General features: G+C 35.9%; 1 protein-coding gene across 5 annotated transcripts in view; it reads left to right on the top strand.

Moving 5' to 3' along the window:
* LOC126830419 (uncharacterized) overlaps nucleotides 1-24,335 on the top strand; it is a 129,230-nt gene that overhangs the window by 32,849 nt on the left and 72,046 nt on the right. Inside the window, exons 1-3 of one of the 5 annotated variants that reach the window (XR_008788511.1) lie at nucleotides 13,890-14,363; nucleotides 14,624-14,765; nucleotides 23,985-24,235. Coding sequence is in view for 4 of the 5 variants with exons in the window: in XM_050560815.2 (XP_050416772.1) it covers nucleotides 14,681-14,765; nucleotides 23,985-24,235 (336 nt within the window). In the remaining variant the exon portion in view is untranslated. Of the gene's footprint in view, nucleotides 1-13,889; nucleotides 14,364-14,623; nucleotides 14,766-23,984; nucleotides 24,236-24,335 lie in introns of those variants that run through there. The other 4 variants (XM_050560823.2, XM_056101822.1, XM_050560815.2 and 1 more) reach the window with 4 other exon arrangements.

Genomic DNA, 24,335 nt, shown 5'->3' with positions numbered 1-24,335 from the left:
AATGCAAATTTAAGCCATAGAAGAAATGTCTTCATGTTCTATACGTGGTTGTGGTAATGATGATAATACAGTGCTTAACAAAAAACTAACCTTAAAGTGGCTAAAAAAGTAAAACAGGAGTTATCTCCCTTCGGCAATATGACGTTTTTAATTAAATCACGGTAATGACTAAGATTTTCGTGACAAGAAAACGAATATAAAAATTCACATTTTATGTTTCCCTATGGGGGATGTTATCGATATTGTTATAATCCTGAATATTTGCATAATTTCGACAATGAATTAAATACATGATATAAAGAACACTGTTCTAAATATTTGTGATCGTTTTTCTGTAATACGCTGCGCGACACAGCGTTTTCTTCGATTTTGTTCTCTTCTTTCACATTTTACATTAAAAAATTTTACAAAATTTCAGTAAATAGATTCCAGGATGTATATATATATATATATTTGATGATGCTGTGGAAGAAAAAAAACAACAGATTTAATTATACCAATATCAAAGGTTCACTTCAAAAGGGACGTGACATGAAAGGAGAGTTAATTCGTAGAATGACCCATATACATCTACATATTCATAACTAACTTGCTTCTTAGACTATCAAAATCGACAAGAATACCTAGTATAGTATATTACACATAGCATAACATTGATTTGTATGAATTAATGGCGACTCTTAAACAGTGAATAATACCTCGTCATCTCACTCACTTTCCATAACAAATAAACAACAGAAAATTGACAAAATACATAATTTATACTATAATATGATTCACTGAATATTAATATAACAATATATTTGTATGTACCTGAAGGGTTTTATCTCTGAACTATAGAAATCAACATGTCATCAAGAGAAATTGGATGGGCGACTTAGCAGAAAAGATGGCGGCAAAACACAGCCTAATAGTCATGCGCTTACAAAACCCGTGCAAATTTAGTGACACCTCAATAAAGGGAGAATCCTGCAGCTGAGGACAATATCAACTAACACTGAACTATAAATATATCAAACTAATCAAATATTCATAACATGAAGTTCACTTTAATCTCGTTCGAGACGATCACATTCTTACTCAGAGTGCCTTGGTTGTTGAATCGCTAGACGTCGATTTATTGGGCAGAACACCATTTATGTCATTGAATGACATATCAATTCGTCCTTTTAAATATCAAGTTATTATCGGCGACACTGACACTTACTCTTATGGTACTACTCCCAATTCACAGGACACCACCGCTCGCTCTACTCATCTATCGATTCTTCGTGCCAGTGTTTTAACTACCTTATGGCCTGGCCAGTTTATCGAGGTCACTGTACCTGATAACATCAACGACACTCAAGACCTAGCTTTGGAACTGAGACTAGATCTTTTTAATACCGATAGCGATGTCACTATAGAATGGCCAATACCTGCGCTCGTTCACAGCGTTGGAGGAAAAGTTCGCATACCTAATAATACTGATTTCCCTATTACCGTACGCCGCAATAGCCATTTTTCCCACATTTTGCCTACATATACTCCGGCTAAAAACGACACCGGCGGATCTTCAACTGGAAAACTGCCTTCCAACAATGGACCTCGTACATACTCCAAAGCTGTTCAGCTAGATCCCGATAATCTACTTCCTAAATCCACACGGCATCGATTTCAGGAATTACTACATACTTACGATGACATTTTTCACCCTGAACCAAGAGGATACAATGGCGCATTTGGACCTTTTTCCGCTACTGTTAATATGGGACCGGTTTTACCTCCACAACGAAAGGGTCGCATTCCCCAGTATTCCAAAGATAAACTCGACGAGTTGCAACACAAATTCGACGAGTTGGAGCTATGTGGTGTATTCAAGCGCCCAGAGGCTGTTAATGTTGTAGCAGAATATTTACATCCCTCTTTCCTCGTCAAAACAACAAACGGCTCTTATAGACTCGTCACAGCTTTTGCCGAAGTGGGTCAGTATGCTAAGCCACACCCTTCACTAATGCCAGATATAGACTCGACACTGTGATCTATTGCTAGATGGAAATACATCATCGTTACAGACTTGTCGAAGGCTTTTCACCAGATTCCGCTATCCCCGGAGTCCATGAAGTATTGTGGAGTTGTTACCCCCTTTAAGGTGGTTCGTGTGTATACTCATTGTGCCATGGGTATGCGAGGGTCGGAGACTGCTCTCGAAGAGCTCATGTGCCGTGTGCTCGGTGACCTGATTCAAGATGGGTTTGTCGCTAAAATTGCAGATGACCTTTACTGTGGCGGAAACTCTCACGAGGAACTCATCTCAAATTGGCAAAAAGTTCTCACAGCCTTACAAAAAGCACAACTTAGTTTGAAGGCTTCGAAAACTGTAATTGCTCCTCATAAAACTGTAATACTTGGCTGGATTTGGTGCCAAGGTACGTTAACTGCTAGTCCTCACAAACTTGCTACTTTATCGACACGTCAACGCCCTGAAACTGTACGCGATCTACGAGCCTTTATTGGTGCTTACCAGTTTCTGCCCAAAGTACTAACTAAATGTTCCAAATACCTTACCCCGTTTGACTCTATGGTAGGGGGTGCCACATCAAAAGATAAATTGGCATGGACTGATGATACTATCCGCGCGTTTCAGGTAGCTCAGGACTATTTGCGCAGTGCTAAAGCCATCGACATGCCCATACCATCTGATCAGCTATGGATTGTCACTGATGGTGCGGTTAAAGATCATGGTTTAGCGTCTACACTTTATCTTGTTCGTGACAGTAGGCTTAAACTCGCAGGATTTTACAGTGCAAAACTTCCTCATCGCAAGTTTGGATGGAGCCCCTGTGAGGTCGAGGCTTTATCAATAGCTGCCGCCGTGAAACACCTTTCTCCCTATATCGTCCAATCGGATAAAGTTACTCAGCTTCTCACAGATAGTAAACCTTGTGTCGAAGCCTTCGCTAAACTGTGTAGGGGAGAGTATTCAGCTAGTCCTCATGTAGCAACCTTTTTGTCCATGGCAAGTCGATTTCACATCCACATTTGCCATCTGGCCAGATCAGCGAATGTACCAACTGACTTCAGTAGTCGCAATGCTCCAGAATGCGAATTGGTTTCATGTCAGATTTGTACTTTTGTTTCCGAATCTGTCGTCCGTGCTGTCTCTGTCAAAGATATTATGGACGGAACTGTCAAGTTACCATTTTTAAGTAGAACGTTGTGGCAATCTGCTCAATTGGATTGTAAAGACTTACGTCGCGCGCATGCTCATTTATCACAGGGTTCAAGACCCTCCAAGAAGGTTACGAATGCACACGATGTCAAACCCCAGATCCTCTTATGATTAACCGCGAATTAATTGTTGTTCCCAGATCTTTACTCCTTGGAATTTTGACAGCTCTTCACATCCGTTTAGACCATCCCACTACGTAACCAGCTGCGTAAAATCGTTCACAGATACTTTTACGCGTTAGATATGGACAGTGTTGTCGATTCCGTAACAAAACATTGTTCTCCGTGTTCAGCCTTGCAAAAGGTTCCATCATCTTTAGTTAAACAGTCTACAGAACCTCCTCCAATTACTGTTGGTTCGTATTTCGCTTTTGATGTAATATGTCGTTATAAACAACGTATATTAGTTCTTCGTGAGTGTGTAACATCATGCACTGCTGCTAGTATTATTGACAACGAACAGACAAAAACTGTCCATGATGCTCTATTACAGTTGGCTATTGATATGTTACCTGTTGAAGGTAACTGTATAATTCAATGTGACCCTGGACCGTGTTTTAAGGCTATGTCGGATGATAAATTATTGGTACAATATGGAATTCGCTTAGAAATAGGACGAATCAAAAACATTAACAAGAACCCAGTCGCCGAACGTGCAGTTCAGGAAGTCGAACAGGAAATTCTCAGACAGTTCCCTGCAGGAGGCGAAATCAGACCCCTCCAACTTAGCCTTGTAATTGCTCGTTTAAATTCGAGGGTCCGTAATGGTGGATTATCTGTGGTGTCAGAGAGATCATATGACTAATATACAGCTTCCTAATCTATAGACGATTAACTGTTAATCGATAAGCAACAATCCCGTCGCAAAGCTAACCATCCACACAGTGAAAAATCAAAACATCCCAAAGGCACAACCCTCCCAGACTCTACTGCTGATGTCGGTGATTTAGTCTACTTGTAACAAACTCAAAGCATGTGATGAATATATTGTGGTTAATGTTCATGATAGTTTACTCCATGTTAAGAAGTTTACAAACTCTAATATTCAATCCCGAACGTATGTCGTCAAACTATCGGAGGTGTATCTGATACCAAGCCACACCAGCTCAATGCCGAACGCCTGTCTCTCCGATTCTGATAGACACAACTCTGCAACTCCACCATGAACCGCAGGATCCAGATATCACCGCCTCAGATTCTGAAGAGCCTCAGCTTGATATCAACTATCCTCGGCGACCCCAACGGCCAAGGACAAAACCAACGCGATATCATGACTATATTTTATATTGATATTGTTTTAGTTTATATTAAACTTTCACAAGTAAAAAAGTGGTTGCGCCATAGTCATTAGTACTAGGCTTAGTACGAACTCCTATGTTATTTATCTTACCAGTCCCTGTGGTCAGTTAACCATGTCATCTTGTGTTCTTCCGGCCTTCTCTGTATTATTACCGCCATTAAATAGTCTTGTATTGTTTATCGCTGTTTGTTTAATTAATCCAATCCGGTGATTATTCACTGACTGTCGCTATATGATCCTATGGGTTCATTCTATTAGTTGATTGGAATCAAATATCCAAATTTTAAACAAATAACAAATACGACTCATCTGAATAAATTATTTGTTTGGAAAGCTATAAATATAGTTTTTGCCCAAATTACATCATTTCCGGTGATATTGAAAATGTTAAATTGGTTTGACCTAGTCACAGTTGACATTACGCATCAAATGGTATCAGTTTTATGAAAATCCAATAATAATTGACTCTTTTACAGGCAAAATAGTGTAAAAAGTGACACTGGCAAAATTGATCATTTCTCGGCAAATGCTCATAATATTACAAACTAATTTTGAGATGGATTCTCTTCGTATGAATTAATGCTACAAGTTTATAAAAGTCACTAAGAAATATTTTAAAATATGAAACGCCTGAATGAGTTGTAAATAGCTCAATTTTACACCGTTTTTATACGCCCACATTGAAATGTGGACGTATATTGCCGTCGCCCCCATCCGTCCGTCCGTCCGTCTGTCGGTCCGTCCGTCGTTTGCTCTTACGCCAAAAGTTATCATCCAATTTAGTGAGATGAAGAAGCCTATTGAATTTCAATAATTTCGAAGAAAGCAGGGGACTATTAAAATGGGTTCGTCCGTCTGTCTGTCCGTCCGTCTGTCTGTCCGTCTGTCTGTCCGTCCGTCACACTTTTTGGGACACAATAACTCTCTTCCTAATTGAGCTAGAATGTTCAAACTTGGTGTATGTGTTTATTAGGTCAATGCCTTGATGGAGTTCGAAGATGAGCATTTTCCGCTTAGGGTAAGCAGAGATAAGCAATTTGATTGGTTGATGCTTTGGGACACGATAACTCTCTTCCTAATTGGGCTAGAATGTTCAAACTTGGTGTATGTGTTGATTAGGTCAATGCCTTGATGGAGTTCGAAGATGAGCATTTTCCGCTTAGGGTAAGCAGAGATAAGCAATTTGATTGGTTGATGCTTTGGGACACGATAACTTTTAATTGAGCTAGAATGTTCAAACTTGGTGTATGTGTTTATTAGGTCAATGCCTTGATGGAGTTCGAAGATGAGCATTTTCCGCTTAGGGTAAGCAGAGATAAGCAATTTGATTGGTTGATACTTTGGGGCACGATAACTCTCTTCCTAATTGAGCTAGAATGTTCAAACTTGGTGTATGTGTTGATTAGGTCAATGCCTTGATGGAGTTTGAAGATGAGCATTTTCCGCTTAGGGTAAGCAGAGATAAGCAATTTGATTGGTTGATGCTTTGGGACACGATAACTTTAGTTCTAATTAAGTGAGATTGATGAAACTTGGTGTATAGTTTCATTACAGTAATACCTTGACTAAGTTTGATAATGAGCATTTTCTGCTCAGGGTAAGCAGAGCGATACGCAATTTGATTGGTCGAGACTTTGGAAAACAATAACTCTCCTACTTTGATTGTTAGACTATAAGTAAAGATATACTGTTTGATTGTTCAATACTTTGTAAAAGATAATTTGTGATAAATTTATATGTGTCCTCTAATTATTTTCCTATTTCGGCGGGGGACATCAGCCTCACTGTTGGCTTGTTACGTCTAGAGTTATGGCCCTTGTTTCACTTTGTTGAACCTTGTAAACGCTCTAATGCCAAAAGTTAACATACGATCTTTGTGAAATTTATATGCAATATTTAAGTTAGTGAAACGAAGAAGCCTATTAAATTTCAACAATTTCTGTTAATTACATCTAGAGTTATGGCCCTTGTTTCACTTTATTGATCCTTGTGAACGCTCTCCCGTCAAAAGTTATCATCCGATCTTTCTGAAATTTATATGCATTATTTAGATTGCTGAAAGGAAGAAGCCTATTGAATTTCAGCAATTCCCGTTTATTACGTTTAGAGTTATGGCCCTTGTTTCACTTTATTGATCCTTGTGAACGCTCTAACGTCAAAAGTTATCATCCGATCTTTCTGAAATTTATATGCATTATTTAGGTTACTGAAACAAAGAAGACTATTGAATTTCAACAATTTCCGTTTATTATGTCTAGAGTTATGGCCCTTGTTTCACTTAATTGATCCTTGTGAACGCTCTAACATCAAAAGTTATCATTTGATCTTTCTGAAAATTATATGCATTATTTAAATTAGTGAGACAAAGAATCCTATTGAATTTCAGCAATTTCCGTTTATTATGTCTAGAGTTATGGCCCTTGTTTCACTTTATTGAACATTGTGAACATTATAACTCCAAAAGTTATCATCCGATCTTTCTGAAATTTACATGCATTATTTAAATAGGTGAAACGAAGAAGCCTATTGAATTTCAGCAATTTCCGTTGATTACGTCTAGAGTTATGGCCCTTGTTTCACTTTATTGAACCTTATGAACGCTCCAACGCCAAAAGTTATCATTCGATCTTTGTGAAATTTATATGCATTATTTAGATTAGTGAAACGGAGAACCCTATTGAATTTCAGCAATTTCTGTTTATTACGTCTAGAGTTATGGCCCTTGTTTCACTTTATTGGTTCTTGTGAACACTCTAACGCAAAAAGTTATCACCCGATCTTTGTGAAATTTATATGTATGATTTAAATTAGTGAAACGAAAAACCCTATTGAATTTCAGCAATTTACAATAATTTCTTCTAGAGTTATTGCCCTTGTTTCACTTTGTTAAACCTTGTTAATGCTCGATTGATGATAGTTATCATCCGATATGTATGAAATTTATATGCATCATTTAAATTTGTGAAACAGGTCTATTGAATTTCAACAATTTCTGTCAATAATTTCTAGAGTTATGGCGATTGTGAACGTTTGAATGACAAAAGTGATCATGTGATCTGTATGAAATTTATATGCATTATTTAAATTAGTAAAACGAAAAAGCCTGTCAAATTTCAACAATTTCTGTAGATTACTTCCAGAGTTGAGACCCTTGTTTCAGTTTGTGGAACCTTGTAAACCCTCAAACGACAAAATTTATAATCTGATCTGTATGGAACTGTTTTGTAAAGGCTCCCAATTACCTACAAAGGAATAAATATGCGACAACCCCAGACGACTGCTCAGACGATTTAGCTGCTGTGGGCGTATGTTTTGTTGCCTGGCAACCTATCTTTTCACCTTTAAATCGAAATGGCGCAAAAATGAAATTGTAATTAAAAAAACTGCTTCCGACTTTTTTTGTGCCTTTATGTGGCAAATAATATTTGCTTGCGAAAAGACGTTCCTAACCTCCGAAATTGTAGTTTTGGTCAAAATTACGTCATTTCCGCTGCTGACAGAAAGCTTTATTGGTAATAAAAAAGTTGAGACTTTGCACCATTGAGCATATGAACTTTGTTTTATACAAATCGAGCAATAAATAATTATCCTAGAACCCATAAACTGAATTAGCCAATAGCAGCCAAGGTGAATTATCGAGACAAAAATTTTTCATATTTTTGCTCAAATCACACGACCCTTTAATTATGGGTAAAACGCCATAAAAAAATATTCATAAATAAAAAAGTTTTTTGTCAAAATTTCGCGCCTAATATCTTCGAAGATTAATCGAAAATCAAAAATCTAAACAATCGTAGCTCTTTACCGTGTCTCAGGCTACTGTCAAAATGTATCAAATTTTAAAATCCAACAATTATTGTTAGTATTACGGCAATATTTCAAAAAACGACAACTTTGGTCATTTCGGACATTTCGCATTTTCACAGAAGGTTCGAAATAGCTTTAATCTCAAAGTCGCACCCACTTTCCCAGGAAAACCGAAGACATCGAGCTGATCCAACAAATAGTTTCTGAGATATGCTCAAGTGGGAAAAAAAAATAATAATAATAAGAAGAAGAATAATAATCTTAAAGTGCACATAAGATGGGCTTGGGAAATTTACGATACGTATAGCCAATGGTTACTATATCAACTTTACGGCAAGTTCACGTCAATCTGATTGAAATTAATTCAGTTATCTTCACTCAAAGTCGTAAAAATAGACCTCCCGTAAAAACGACTTTGCCAATTATCGAAAACACTCTTAATCCCCTCAGACGCCAGTGACGTCACAGTGACCGAATGCATATTGAGAATGTTTATTCCTTAAATACCTATATACAGCTGGCCTATGTATTCATTAACGCCTGACTGATTCCTTAATCCCCATTATTAAATAAAACAATTGACTACGGAATAATTTGTTTTGTAATTCATTTTAATTTAAGATCCAATTTAGAATTTGTTTCATAATGTATGGTCACTCTCGTTCTCACAACAGCAATTTTAATATTCTCTAACATCGTGTGCAGTCCAATCGATTCGAGATACATTTGTCAAAAGAGTATTGTGATTCTAATTTCCCCGAGTAAAAGAGTACAGGAGTAAAAAGATGTGGTCATGCAAAATGTATCATAAAAGTCAAACATAATTGAAAAGCGATTTGTAAATGACGATCCGTTATCATCGTACGGTGGATTTGACTTCATTACTCTGAAATAGACCGTAAAAATGAAATACGAAAAAATATCTCAATATACGTTAGAATTAACAGTACAAATAAATTTTGATGGTAACCATCTAAATGGAATAACAGACAGATTGAGAGGGGTCATCTAACTATCTTTGTGTATTATGGCAAGTAGTGTCGTTAATATCTGTCATTGATTAATCAATCCGACTAAAGTTATACAGACTTGGGGTCATAACTTAATTTACATCTCTGGGTTAGCAGTGATTGTTAGTGGCCAGATCAAAGACATCACTCTAGGTGGAACGTGTGCGTAGTACCCACGAATGAACTAATGGTAGAATCGTACACACACATATTAATTGTATAAAATAATTAAGTTTTACTCAACAGTTGTTTATAATTATTATTTACCCAATAATCATTGCTCACCGGTGTTTTTGTAATCAAATAGCCTCATATTATTTGTTGACTGGCATTTAAACAACATTTAATTGACTTGATATGAAATCTGAATATAAATTATTCGAGGGATAAACTTTTGTGATACGATTAGGTTATCTTCTTTATAATAAAAGTATTTTACATTTGCATTGACAGTTTAATCAATCACCAAACGGCATCAGGAACTCTGCGTATGATCAAGTGTATTTGATATTCATGTCCATGAATCCCACGCAATTTTCGCGCCAAAGTTTAACCTCAGTTACTACGCCCGTAGTGCATGGAACCATACATTGCAATAAGATTCTCAGCGTTGATTGGCTGAAAAATGAGGGCGATCTATGCATGGTCATCGGAAAATTCCATCTTCGCTGTGAATTTCAAATGGAGTTACGATAAAAGTTGTTCTTTGTGTATAGAAATGGTTATTATTATTATATATAGTTAATAATGAATATATCGACAATTGACAGGCACCATTTGTATTTCTGTACTTATAGAGAATAGTTTTGGATATCAAGTATTACGGGGTTATCCAAATTACCGGTAAATGCGCTAATTGCTTTGGTCGTCTTTAGTTGTCACGGGGCCTATTTAAACAATGGCACCTTAAATGGATCTACGGCATTTTAAATTCGCTCTAAAATATTCCAATCACAAATGTCTAATCTATAACAACGCAAGACGATAATTCGGTGGTTATGATTATGCCAGTCACATGTTAATTGGACATATACACACTTGTCAACTGGTGGTGTGTATTGTATAGATAATGTATATAGTATGTGTAGTGTCTGTGACGTCACCAGCCAATCAACGGGATTAAGGTTGTAATTGAAAATTTGAAAACCGTTTTTGGCTTTCGGATGCTTAAACCTCAATAGTTGAATTAATTTTAATCAGATTGGTTTGAACTTGCCGTAAAATGGATATAGTAACCATTGTCTATAAGTACATTCAATTAAGATTTTTAAATCTTATGTGGTCTTTAACAAAAACAATAGTGTTTCACACAAGTTACGCAGTGTGAAACCCTAATTATGAAATAAAGTATGTTTATTTATAAATGTTAGCCACAGAGTTGCATATAATTGACAGGCATGTAAGGGCCTAATATAATTTATTAAAATATATATAATACACACTAACACAGGGTATTTACAATTATGAGGTGATGATGATGTGAAAAGCAATATTTACGTGTATTCGTGTAATCGGTGATATATTCATTGTGAATAAAAATTTAGTAGACTGACAATCAATTGTTTCCAAATTAATTTTATTGTCTTCAGTTGCCATTTTTGTTGCCCAAACTCAAACGATCAGAAAGGTCACGCGTGTTGTGATTGCAGCACACTTGATTGTTAAAATTTGTCAATCATTTACCCCTTCAACATATTAAGATGGTTTAGCTCATCACGTGACATGTACAATGTCGAAAATTCAAGCAAAAACATTGACTTTTCAAGAGAGACTTTTTTTTTCGTTTGGATATTCAATTGTGCAATGGATTTTATTCAACTGGAGGTGATTTCAAACACATAGGCAAGTTTTTAATAACAATTATTCAGTAGTTTGTTCACAATCGACAAAATCTGTTTATAATTTACCACGGTTCAGTATCTCCATTACTTCATAACCATATTGCTCAACCAATGTCAAAGATATCTCCTTGCCCATCAGACTAAGCGCCCCACCCACAATTTCTGGGTAAACACCCACTCACCAACCCTTGCAGTCCCCTGGGACATCATTAACGATATAAATATTGGGATTGTGTGCTCAGACATGGCCTTGTGCGTCATACAGCATCAGCAGTTAATACGCACCTGAAATACTATTATCAATTGCAGACATTTGACAGAAAGGGAGATAACTCTCTATTACCGTTAATAGATTTCCAAAATTCGGTATGTTACCTTGTCCATTATGTTTTCTGCATTTTGGTTTAAATCAAAATTTAACCAATACCATATTCTTTGCCCAGGATGAAGGCATTTGTTGTTTTCGCCAATATTTAATTTTATGTCAACTTCACAATTGTTAGTATAAATATAGCATTTACTTGACAATTATCACAATTTTCATCTGGCCCTAAATCCAGTTACTGCAGAGATTTTGCTTGGAACTCTCTGGATTTGTGTTTCTGGTGTTATAAGCTTTCCAAAAATGTATAGTTTGTTTATTAGGAAGGACCTTGTAGCGGAATTCTGTTCCTAAGCAAGCTAGAAATTTCGACTGCAGGCCTAGATAAATTGACTCAAGAGAATGAGTGTGAAATGCTTGACTTGGCTAAAATTGTTAGGACAATTATTAATTTTTAAATTTTACAACCAGTTACCAGTGTTGGGTTGCATACATTGGTAGATTTTGAAATCAACAGGCCCAGATTTCACATGCAGTCCATTAATTGATAAAAATGACATTTATTGGGGTTAAATGTCCTGCAATTCTCAGCACCAACCATGCCAAGCAGTGTTCTTTGAGTTAAGTTTTGCTCTGACAACAGCATTTCCGCCTACTCATCATCGAATTCAAACTGTCAGGGTGTGCACACCAAGGATGAACCTCATTTTGTCATCCCATCATAATGACTAAATTACTTGCAAGACCCTCCATCCTGTATCACTGACTAGGAGAAACGAGGTGGAAAGTCTTAAGGAATTTTTATACGCCCACATTTTCATGTGGACGTATATTGTCGTCGCCCTTGTCCATCCGTCCGTCCGTCCACAATTGTTTGTGAACAGTTTACAGGTCACAATTTTTATCCGATTTCAATGAAACTTGAAATATAGGTTTATCACCCTAAGATCTCGGTTCCTTTCGATATTGGCATGTATCGGACTGTAACTTCATGGATTATGGCCCCTGATTGTACGAAAAATCACGGTTTTAGCTTGTGAACACTGTAGAGGTCACAATTTTAATCAGATTTTGATGAAACTTGAAATGCATGTTTATAACCCAAAGATCTTGGTTGCTTTCGATATTCGTGCATATCGGATCGTTACTTCCTGAATTATGGCCCCTGATTGTACGAAAAATGGCGTTTTAGGCTTGAGGTTCCTCTAGATGTCACTTTTTTATCCGAATTTAAAAAAACGTTTGAGTATATACCCTTATGATGGTTGAATCTGAATTTCGTACAAATCGGACCGAAACTGCCGGACAAAATGGCTGCCCCTCGTACTCAAATATTGTAAATATATGGTATATCAAGGTTGGACACAATTTTGATCCGATTTTGATGAAACTTGAAATACATGTTTATAACCCAAAGATCTTGGTTCCTTTCAATATTCATGCATATCGGATCGTAACTTCCCGAATTATGGCCCTTGATTGTACGAAAAATCACTTCTTTTTTTTGAGCTTGTTCTCTGTCCATCTCCTGCAAAATGTGGGCGTATCTTGCATGGCAACCGCTTGTTTCAACATTTCTTGGCTAACACTGAGAATTGAACCCAGGATCTCTTGGCTAGTGAGCCAACAACCATACCCTCCTGTTGACACAAGTGTGCAAATAAAGACCAAAATGTATAAGCCTACATGTCCTACACATTTTTAAGTACAGTAAATAACAACAAAACACATACTTATGGAAAACAGCTACTAGTGTATTTAAGGCGACGTTTCGTAGAGTATTCTCTCAACGTTATCAAGCTAATACAGTAAAACAGGTATGAGGCAAATATATATAGACAAAATACAACAACATAACCGAAACCATACATAGCAACAACATGATCAAAGGCCTACACCAACACTTATTAAGTTATACAATAGCAGATAGAGAGTCCATGGCCAGTGAGGATGTCTTAACAACAAGAATGGAAACCATACCTTACAACAATTAGATCAAAGAGTTGTGACACAATTTGGTAACAATCTATATCTCTATTGCATATCCAATTATCCTATCATAAAATTACAAGTGTTAATAGACATGTGCAATGAAATAACAGTTATATTTAATCTACCCTTCATCATGTTACATTTATCTGTTGTATATACTCTATTGCCTTAATTTATTGTCTTAACTATAATAACAATCACCTCCCATATTCGGTTAATATCGCAACTACTTAGTCAGCTTATTGATCGTTTAACATAGCGGTTTCTTTTCTTACTTTTGTATATTGTTACCAAATTGTGTCACAACTCTTTGATCTAATTGTTGTAAGGTATGGTTTCCATTCTTGTTGTTAAGACATCCTCACTGGCCATGGACTATAAGTTAATTAACTCTCTATCTGCTATTGTATAACTTAATAAGTGTTGGTGTAGGCCTTTGATCATGTTGTTGCTATGTATGGTTTCGGTTATGTTGTTGTATTTTGTCTATATATATTTGCCTCATACCTGTTGGGATGGCCTAGTGGTCTAGAGTGTCACGCTTCGACCTCTAGCTGGCCGGTCACCTCTGGCTTGCGGTTGTGGTTTCGATCCCTGGTGTGAGCGTATGTGGCTTGGAGATAGGGGCGCCTTCTCAACCTCGTGGGTTTACTCCGGGTACTCCGGTTTCCTCCCACAGGAAAGACCCCTGCGCGTGCGCTAAGATAAAGAAAATAAAAAAAAGACAACTTGACAACTTGTCTGCGATATCACCTTCGGTGGAAGCGGACGTTAAACACTAACGACAACAACAACAACTGTTTTACTGTATTAGCTTGATAATGTTGAGAGAATACTCTACGAAACGTCGCCTTAAATACACTAGTAGCTGTTTTCCATAAGTATGTGTTTTGTTGTTACTCTATCCAGTTACTAAATGCCATTTAAAGAACATACAGTAAATAAGTTTTGTACATGTAGCTCATGTTCGAAACTGTATGTTACCGCCTTAAACTACTGCTCTCAAGGCCATTCAAACTGCCAGTCACAGAACTGGGATACAGTCCTTAAATAGTTCACAGCTATTCATGTGACTCTTGAACTTTGGGGCATTACAGGAAGCAGTACTTTGGTACATGTAAATTATTATAAAATATTTTAGGTAAAAGAAATCAACAATTAGTTGAATAGATATAACTAGTAAACCTACAGTATAATCATGGTACAAGATGGGGCAGTATCAATTTGTTTATATATCATCACTTACAGTATTTTACATCATAGCCTTGCTGCACCACAAATACGTGAGTAATTCAATGTGTCACAATTTGAATCCTGACTTCCACTTATGGAGAATCAGGGAAAGAAAAATTAGAGGTTTTGGCCGGTTGGTAAAAAAGAGAATTTTCTATTTGACTTGATTTAACTATACATTTATGCATGTTGAGATTAGATTTTATTATACCCCCACATTTTCATGTGGATGTATATTGTCATCGCCACTGTCCTTCTGTGTGTCCGTTCACATTTGTTTGTGGACACACTGCTACAGGTCACAATTTTTATCCGATTTTGACGAAACTTGAAATATAGGTCTATCTCCCAAAGATCATGATTCCTTTCGACATTGGCATGTATCGGACCATAACTTCATGGATTTTGGCCCCTGATTGTAGGAAAAATCACGTTTTTAGCTTGTGGACACTCGAGAGATTACAATTTTCATCTGATTTTTATGAAACTTGAAAGCATGTTTATAACCCAAAGATCTTGGTTCCTTTCGATATTCACGCATATCGGATCGTAACTTCCTGAATTATGGCCCATGATTGTATGAAAAAACAAGTTTTTAGCTTGTGGTCCCTCTAGAGGTCACAGTTATTATCCAGTTTACAAAACCATTTGAATGTATCACAGTGATTGAGTTCGAATATTGTGAAAATCGAAACAAAACTGCCAGACAAAATGGCCGCCCCTCGTACGCAAATAGTGTAAACATATGGTATATATCAAGGTTGTGGACCCTCTAGAGGTCACAATTTTGATCCGATTTCGATGAAACTTGAAATACATGTTTGTAACCCAAAGATCTTGGTTCCTTTCGATAATCGAGCATATTCAATCGTAACTTCCAGAACTATTGCCCTGGATTGTATGAAAAATCACGTTTTTAGATTTTGGTCCCTCTAGAGGTCACAATTTTTATCCAATTTAAAACAACATGTGAACATATCACCGTTTCACCCTAATGATGGTTGAGTTCAAATTTCGTAAAAATCGGACCAAAACTGCCGGACAAAATGGCAGCCCCTCGTACACAAAGAGTGTAAAAATATAGTATTGTAAAACAAAAACAAAAATGGCTGGGGTGCCAAGTTTAGATTTGTTGTTGATTCCATAAAGTAGTTAAGTTTTAAAACGTTAAATACTGTGTAATTCAACATGGGGGTTTAATATTATGTAGGTCCGAATTAGTACCAAATGTTTTATTTATATGAGAGTTAAGGTTTGGACTCTGCCTTGGAAATCGGAAGTAGGAGGCGACTAGTATATGTGTCTCTCATTTGTGAACCGAGGCGAGATTGTCCGTTGTATTAACTGGACGGGTAGGTAGGCCTGTTTATGTTATCAATGTTGAATGAGCAGCTTCTTATCAACCTGATCGTCTCTGGACCGGTTTGATTCTATGTATCTCTCGTAGCTGAGAGAATAAAGATTTTTTAGCCGAGTGAATATTTTCCGAGGCAAAAGGGGGGAATCACGACCGACCGGTTTGATCAACAAAATTAGCCATAAGCAGAGAGTTAGATAATATAAGAGATAAGAGAGGCTATGAAGACCTAGTTATCCCAAGTGTCAGTGACTAGTTTCGTTTGTATTGAACTCTTTAGACTGATTGCAAATTTGTTACTAGTGTCAGTAGCTCGCTTGCCACCACGTGAGTCCAATCAGTCTGAAGAGTTCAATAGAACGAAACTAGTCACTGACACTTGGGATAACTAGGTCTTCATAGCCACTCTTATCTCTTATATTAAAAATATAGTATATCAATGTTGTGGACACTCTAGACCCACAATTTTTATCTGATTTTGAGGAAACTTTAAATTTATATTTATATCCCAAAGATCTTCGTTCCTTTCGATAATCGCACATATCTGAACGTAACTTACTGGATTATAGCCCCTGATTTTTTGCTGGTGGACCCACTAGAAGTCAAAATTTGTATTCAATTTTAAAAACCGTTGAAATATATCACCGTTACACAGCAATGAAGGTTGATTTCGAATTTATTAAAAATCTGACCGCTCCTTGTATACATATAGTGTAAAAGTATGTAATACCAAGGTTGTGGACACTCTAGAAGTCACAGTTTCTATCCAATTTTGATGAAACTTGAAATATATGTTTATAATCCAAAGATCGTGGTTCCTTTTGATATTTGCGCATATCGGACCGCAACTTCCTGGATTGTGGCCCCTGTTTGCACGAAAAATCACCTTTTTAGCTTGTGGACCCTCTAGCGGTCACAATTTTTATCCCAATTTTAAAAAACCTTTATATTTATCACAGTTACACTCTTTTGGCGGTTGAGTTCCACTTTCGTGAAAATAGTGTAAAACTATGTCATACCAAGGTTGTGGACCCTTTAGAAGTCATAATTGTTATCAGATTTTGATGAAACTTAAAATATATGTTTATGTCCCAAAGATCTCAGCCGTAACTTTCTGGATTATTGCCACTGATTGTATGAAAAATCGTGTTTTTTAGCTTGTGGATTCTGTAGTAATGTCACAATTTTTTATCCGATTTTAAAAAACGTTTAAATATATCACCATTCCACCATAATGAAGGTTGAATTCAAACTATGGGGAAAATCGAAACAAAATTGTCCAACAAAATGGCTGCTCTTTGTACGCAAATTGTGTAAAAGTATGTATGGTAATACGAAGGTTGTGGACCCTTTAGAGCGGCGTTTCCCAACCTCTGGGTCGCGACCCAACTTGGGTTGCGAGCACTTTTCGTGGGATCGCGGACTAGTCTGAGAACTTTAAAAATAATGCTATCTTTTCATGTAATCTATCTATACATCTTCAATAGAAGGCTTGATCTCGCTATAACTCTACAATCTACATTTTTTGTCACTAATTTCGATTGGTCTAGGACCCAGCTCTAGACCTCTCAGTCCCAAAGAACTCTGTTCCTTTCCATATTTGCGCACTTCAGACCATATTTTAGAAACTCACCCCAATCCTCTTCCAAGGCAGTCAACACTGAAAATAAGTTCATCTGGCAACAATAACATTAATCCTTTATATGTAAACATCGCTGACAAGCAATCGTATACCTGTAGTTCTGTTCACTGAGCTAGTGAAAATTCAGCTAAGGCACAATCTACCATTTTATTTCTTATTTAGGTGCATTTCAAATCCACGTCCTTACAATATCATACATATACCTGTCGTAATGCCTGTTTAAAGTTACAATTTCATATTTTCTAAGAAAGTCAAAACATAATTATTTCTATGTCTTTTGCTCAATAAGTTGTCAACTCACTATTATACGATCATAGGTTATCTTTCTCAAACTTAAAAATCTTCACACCGGAAATAATAACAAATTACCTCCCATTTACCTCCCTTGTTTTCCTATTCCCCACCATGAAATTGGTATCTTCAAACGTTTGAATTTGAAGTTGAAAATTATATTTTTGCCACTTTCTCAACTGGCAATAGTGAATTATAGGATTAATAGGATTATTCTTTAACAATTAAGGTAGGACTGTTTATAGATACCATCTATTTTAAGGCTTTATTTTAATACATTTTAAAAATATGAAATTGTAACTTTAAACATAAACATGCCATAAAACAATGACTTCACTACAATGTTGTGGCTAACCCAGTCTAACATTAAACAAATTGGATAATTTCCAAGTTATTCTATACTAATTCCCCTTTTCACAAACTTGTGTAGTTCCTTCTACTGACGGTAACGCTAGAAATAGTAAAGAACCTACGCGCATTAAATCATATTATCTTTACTTGAAACACAATTTCTGCATGTCCCTTCCATGCTTCTGTACAATCGAAATCTTAATACGTTCAAACAGATAATTAATTTGTTCAAGCGATATACTAACTCGTTCAAACGAGGTAATTGATTCGTCCAAACGAGGTAATTAATTCATTCAAACAAGGTAATTCATTTGTTCAAACGAGATAATTAATTTGTTCAAACGAGATAATTAATTCCTTCAAATGAGATAATTAAATTGTTCAAACAAGATAATTAATTTGTTCAAACGAGATACCAATTCGTTCAAATGGGATACTAATTCGTTCAAACGAGATACTAACTCGTTCAAACAGTTTAATAATTTTTTTTTTGTTTGGCACTAATGGGCCTTCGTAATTTAGGAATTTCTGGGATTTATATTTTTATACGCCCACATTTTTATGTGGAAGTATATTGTCGTCTCCCCTGTCCGTCCGTCCACAATTTGTTTGTGGACACTCTACAGGTCACAATTCTTATCCGATTTTGACGAAACTTGAAATATAGGTTTATATCCAAAAGATCTCGGTTCCTTTCGATATTGGCATGTATTATGGCCCCTGTTTGTACGAAAAATCACATTTTTAGCTTGTGGACACTATAGAGGTCACAATTTTTATCCGATTTTGTTGAAACTTGAAATGTAAGTTGATAATCCAAAGATCTCGGTTCCTTTCAATATTCGCGCATATCGGACCATAACTTCCTGAATTATGGCCCGTGATTGTACGAAAAATCGCGTTTTTAGCTTGTGGACCCTATAGAGGTCATAATTTTTATCCGATTTAAAAAAACGTATTATTATATCACCGTTACACCCTAAGGATGGTTGAGTTTGAATTTCGTGAAAATCGGCCCAAAATTGACAGACAAAATGGCTGTCGTTCGTTCTCAAATAACGTAAAAATATGGTATATCAAGGTTGTGGACCCTATAGAGGTCACAATTTTTATCTGATTTTGTTGAAACTTGAAATGTAGGTTTATAACCCAAAGATCTTGGTTCCTTTCGATATTCGCGCATATCAGACCGTAACTTCCTGAATTATGACCCCTGATTGTAAGAAAAAACGCCCAAAACTGACATACAAAATGGCCGCCCTTTGTTATCAAATAGTGTCAAAATATGGTATATCATAATTTTTAAAAAATGTTTTTGTATATCACCGTTACACCCTAAGGATGGTTGAGTTCAAATTTCGAAAATCGGCCCAAAACTGACAGACAAAATGACCACCCCTCATTCTCAAATAGCATAAAAATATGGTATATCAAGGTTGTGGACCCTCTAGAGGTCACAGTTTTCTTCTGATTTTGATGAAACTTAAAATGTAAGTTTATAACCCATAGATCTTGGATCCTTTCAATATTCGCGCATATCGGATAGTAACTTCCTGAATTATCACCCCTGATTGTACAAAAAATTGCATTTTTAGCTCGAGGTCCCTCTAGATGTCACAATTATTATCTGATTTAAAAAAACATTTAAATATATCACTGTTACACCGTAATTTTGGTTGAGTTCAAATTTTGTGAATATCAGACCAAAATGGCCGCCCCTTGTACGCAAATAGTGTATAGCATCTGGTATATCAAGCTTGTGCGCCCTCTAGAGGTCACAATTTTGACCTAATTTTGATGAGAGATGAAATACATGTATATAACCCAAAGATCTTGGTTCCTTTTGATATTCGCGCGTATCGAATCAGAACTTCCTGAATTATGGCCCTTGAATGTACATAAATCACGTTTTTAGCTGGCCGTCCATATAGAGGTCACAATTTTTATCCGATTAAAAAAAACATGTGAATATATATCACCATTAGACACTAAGATCTTGGTTCCTTTTGATAAACGCGTATATCCGAACATTACTTCCTGGATTATGGCTCCTGATTGTTCGAAAAATCACATTTTTAGCTTGTGGATTCTCTAGAGGTCACAAATTTTTTTCAGATTTTAAAAACCGTTTAAATATTTCACCATTCCACCATAATAAAAGTTGAATTCGAATTTCGGGAAAATCGAGATGAAACTGTCCGACAAAATGGCCACTCTTTGTACGCAAATTGTGTAAAAGTATGCAATACGAAGATTGTGGACCCTCTAGAGGTCACAATTTTTATACGCACACATTGGAAATGTAGTCATATATTGCCGTCGCCCCCGTCCGTCGTCCACAATTTCTTGTGAACGTTCTAACGCCAAAATTTATCATCCAATTGTTTTAAAATTGATATATGTTGTTGAAATTAGTGAGATGAAGAAGCCTATTTAATTTCAATAATTTCTGTTTATAACGTTATGGCCCATGTATCACTTTGTTGAACCTTGTGAACGCTCTAATGCCAAAAGTTAACATCCGATCTTTGTGAAATTTATATGAAATATTTAAATTAGGGAAACGAAGAAGCCTATTGAATTTCAGCAATTTCTGTTTATTACTTCTAGAGTTATGGCCCTTGTTTCATTTTGTTTAACCATGTGAACGCTTTAACCCCAAAACTTATCATCCTATCTTTCTGAAATTTATATGCATTATTTAAATTAGTGAAACGAAGAAGCCTATAGAATTTCAGCAATTTCTGTGTATTACTTCTAGAGTTATGGCCTCTGTTTCACTTTATTGAACCTTGTGAACGCTCTAATGCCAAAAGTTAAAATCCGATCTTTGTGAAATTTATATGCAATATTTAAATTAGGGAAACGAAGAAGCCTATTGAATTTCAGCAATTTCCGTTTATTACTTCTAGAGTTATGGCCCTTGTTTCACTTTGTTTAACCTTGTGAACGCTCTAACCCCAAAAGTTATCATCCTATATTTCTGAAATTTATATTTGAATTAGTGAAACGAAGAACCCTATTGAATTTCAGCAATTTCTGTGTATTAGTCTAGAGTTATGGCCCTTGTTTCACTTTATTGAACTTTGTGAATGCTCTAACGCCAAAAGTTATCATCCGATCTTTCTGAAATTTATATGCATTATTTAAAGTAGTGAAACGAAGAAGTTTATTGAATTTCAGCAATTTCTGTTTATTACGTCTAGAGTTATGGCCCTTGTTTCACTTTATTGAACTTTGTGAATGCTCTAAGTCTAACATCAAAAGTTATCTGCCGATCTGTATGAAATTTACATGCGTCATTTAAATTAGTAAAGAGAAGAATCCTATTGAATTTCAGCAATTTATGTTTATTACTTCTAGAGTTATTGCCCTTGTTTCACTTTGTTCAACCTGGTTAATGCTCGATTGATGAAAGTTATCATCCGATATGTATGAAATTTATATGCATCATTTAAATTTGTGAAATGTAAAAACCTGTCAAATTTTAACAATTTCTGTAGATTACTTCCAGAGTTGAGACCCTTGTTTCAATTTGTAGAACCTTGTGAACCCTCAAACGGAAAAAATTATAATCTGATCTGTATGGAACTGTCTTGTAAAGGCCCCTAATTACCTACAAAGGATTAAATATGCGACAACCCTTGTCAACCGCTTGGACGATTTAGCCGCTGTGGGCGTATGTTACGTTGCCTGGCAACCTATCTTTCTTTATCATATTCTGATGAAACTTAAAACATATCTTTATATCCCAAAGATCTAAGTCCCTTTTGATATTTGCGCATTTCAGACCATAACTTTTGGATTATTGCCCCTGATTGTACAAAAAATCCTGTTTGTTTTTAGCTTGTTCTCTATCCATCTCTTGCAAAATGTGGGCGTATCCTGCCCGGCAGCCACTGGTTCCTTATGCCTTCCACACAAGTTCAAGGGCGCGGGATGGTGATGACTAGTCATCTTGTTAAATTTTGTTTTTAAAAGCCCACATAGAAATGTGGACATATATTGCCGTCGCCCCCGTCCGTCCTTTTGTCGATCTGGACGTCTGTCCGTCCATCGTCCACAATTTCTTGTGAACGCTCTAATGCCAAAAGTTATCATCCAGTTGTTTTAAAATTGATACATGTTGTTTGCATTAGTGCGATGAAGAAGCCTATTTAATTTCAATAATTTCCGTTTATTACGTCTAGAGTTATGGCCCTTGTTTCACTTTGTTGAACCTTGTGAACGCTCTAATGCCAAAAGTTAACATTTAATCTTTGTGAAATTTATATGCAATATTTAAATTAGGGAAACGAAGAAGCTTTTTGAATTTCAGCAATTTCCGTTTATTATTTCTAGAGTTATGACCCTTGTTTCTTTTTGTTTAACCTTGTGAACACTCTAATGCCAAAAGTTATCATCCTATCTTTCTGAAATTTTTATGCATTATTTAAATTAGTGAAACGAAGAAGCCTATTGAATTTCAGCAATTTCCTTTTATTATGTCTAGAGTTATGGCCCTTGTTTAACTTTATTGCACCTTGTGAACGCTCTAACCCCAAAAGTTATCACCCAATCTTTGTGAAATTTATATGCATGATTTAAATTATTGAAACGAAGAAGCCTATGTAATTTCAATAATTTCAATAATTTCTGTTCATTACATCTAGAGTTATGGCCCTTGTTTCACTTTATTGAACATTGTGAACGCTTTAACGTCAAAAGTTATCATCCGATCTTTCTGAAATTTATATGCATTATTTAAATTAGGGAAACGAAGAAGACAATTGAATTTCAGCAATTTCCATTTATTATGTCTAGAGTTATGGTCCTTGTCTCACTTTATTGAACCTTGTGAACGCCCTCACATCAAAAGGTATCTGCCGATCTGTATGAAATTTGCATGCATCATTTAAATTAGTAAAGAGAAGAATCCTATTGAATTTCAGCAATTTCCATTTATTACTTCTGGCCCTTGTTTCACTTTGTTCAACTTTGTTAATGCTCGATTGATGAATGTTGTCATCCGATATGTATGAAATTTATATGCATCATTTAAATTTGTGAAACAGAGGTCTATTGAATTTTATGGTGGTTGTGAACCCTGTATGAAATTTATATGCATTATTTAAATTAGTAAAATGAAAAAGCCTGTCAAATTTCAACAATTTCTGTAGATTTCTTCCAGAGTTGAGACCCTTGTTTCAGTTTGTAGAACCTTGTGAACCCTCAAACGGCAAAAATTATAATCTGATCTGTATGGAACTGTCTTGTAAAGGCCCCCAATTACCTACAAAGGAATAAATATGCGACAACCCTTGTTGACCGCGCGGATGATTTAGCTGCTGTGGGTTCTCTGCCTGGCCACCTATCTTTTCATTTGATAATGGATAAGGAAAAGTTTGAGTTAACAATTTTAAAGAAAAGAATCTCTTCTCTGGAGCTCCAAAATATTTTTGTATTTAAAGGGTTAAAGTCATTCTGCATTGGAGTTGTTTCAATGACATTTAGTAATTGAACTGGAAATGCACAGAAAACAATTCTATGGAATGCGATTGCAGGAATTCTATAACATTGAATTGTGTCATATGTATGTATTAAAGTTATTCAGTAATATTACAAGATAATTTTTTTGTATATTTTCAGTTTATTTAGACTCATATAAAACCTGTAATCAATTGGATTATGTTATCAATAAATATCGTACATACACTATCACTGGTGAAAGACAACCAGAAGTGAAATCTAGTGTTTTTATGAAATGTCACATAACATTGAAGGCGGATACCCATAAGGGAAAGGTGTGTTTTACAATGATGGCATTTTCTCCGGACCAGGATTGCCAAATGTTTATCTCATACTATGATGGTGATTCAACAACGAGCGGTATAGGAGCTGTAAGTTATTTATTAGAGTTTCACACTATTGTATTTGTTAAGGTCATTATTAGGGTTTCAAACTGCTTAGCTTGTGAGGAACAATTCTGTTTGTTAAGAT

This window comes from Patella vulgata, chromosome 1 (genome assembly GCF_932274485.2).
Source record: "Patella vulgata chromosome 1, xgPatVulg1.2, whole genome shotgun sequence".
Lineage (NCBI taxonomy): Eukaryota > Metazoa > Mollusca > Gastropoda > Patellidae > Patella > Patella vulgata.
This window is presented reverse-complemented; position numbering and strand designations above follow the sequence as displayed.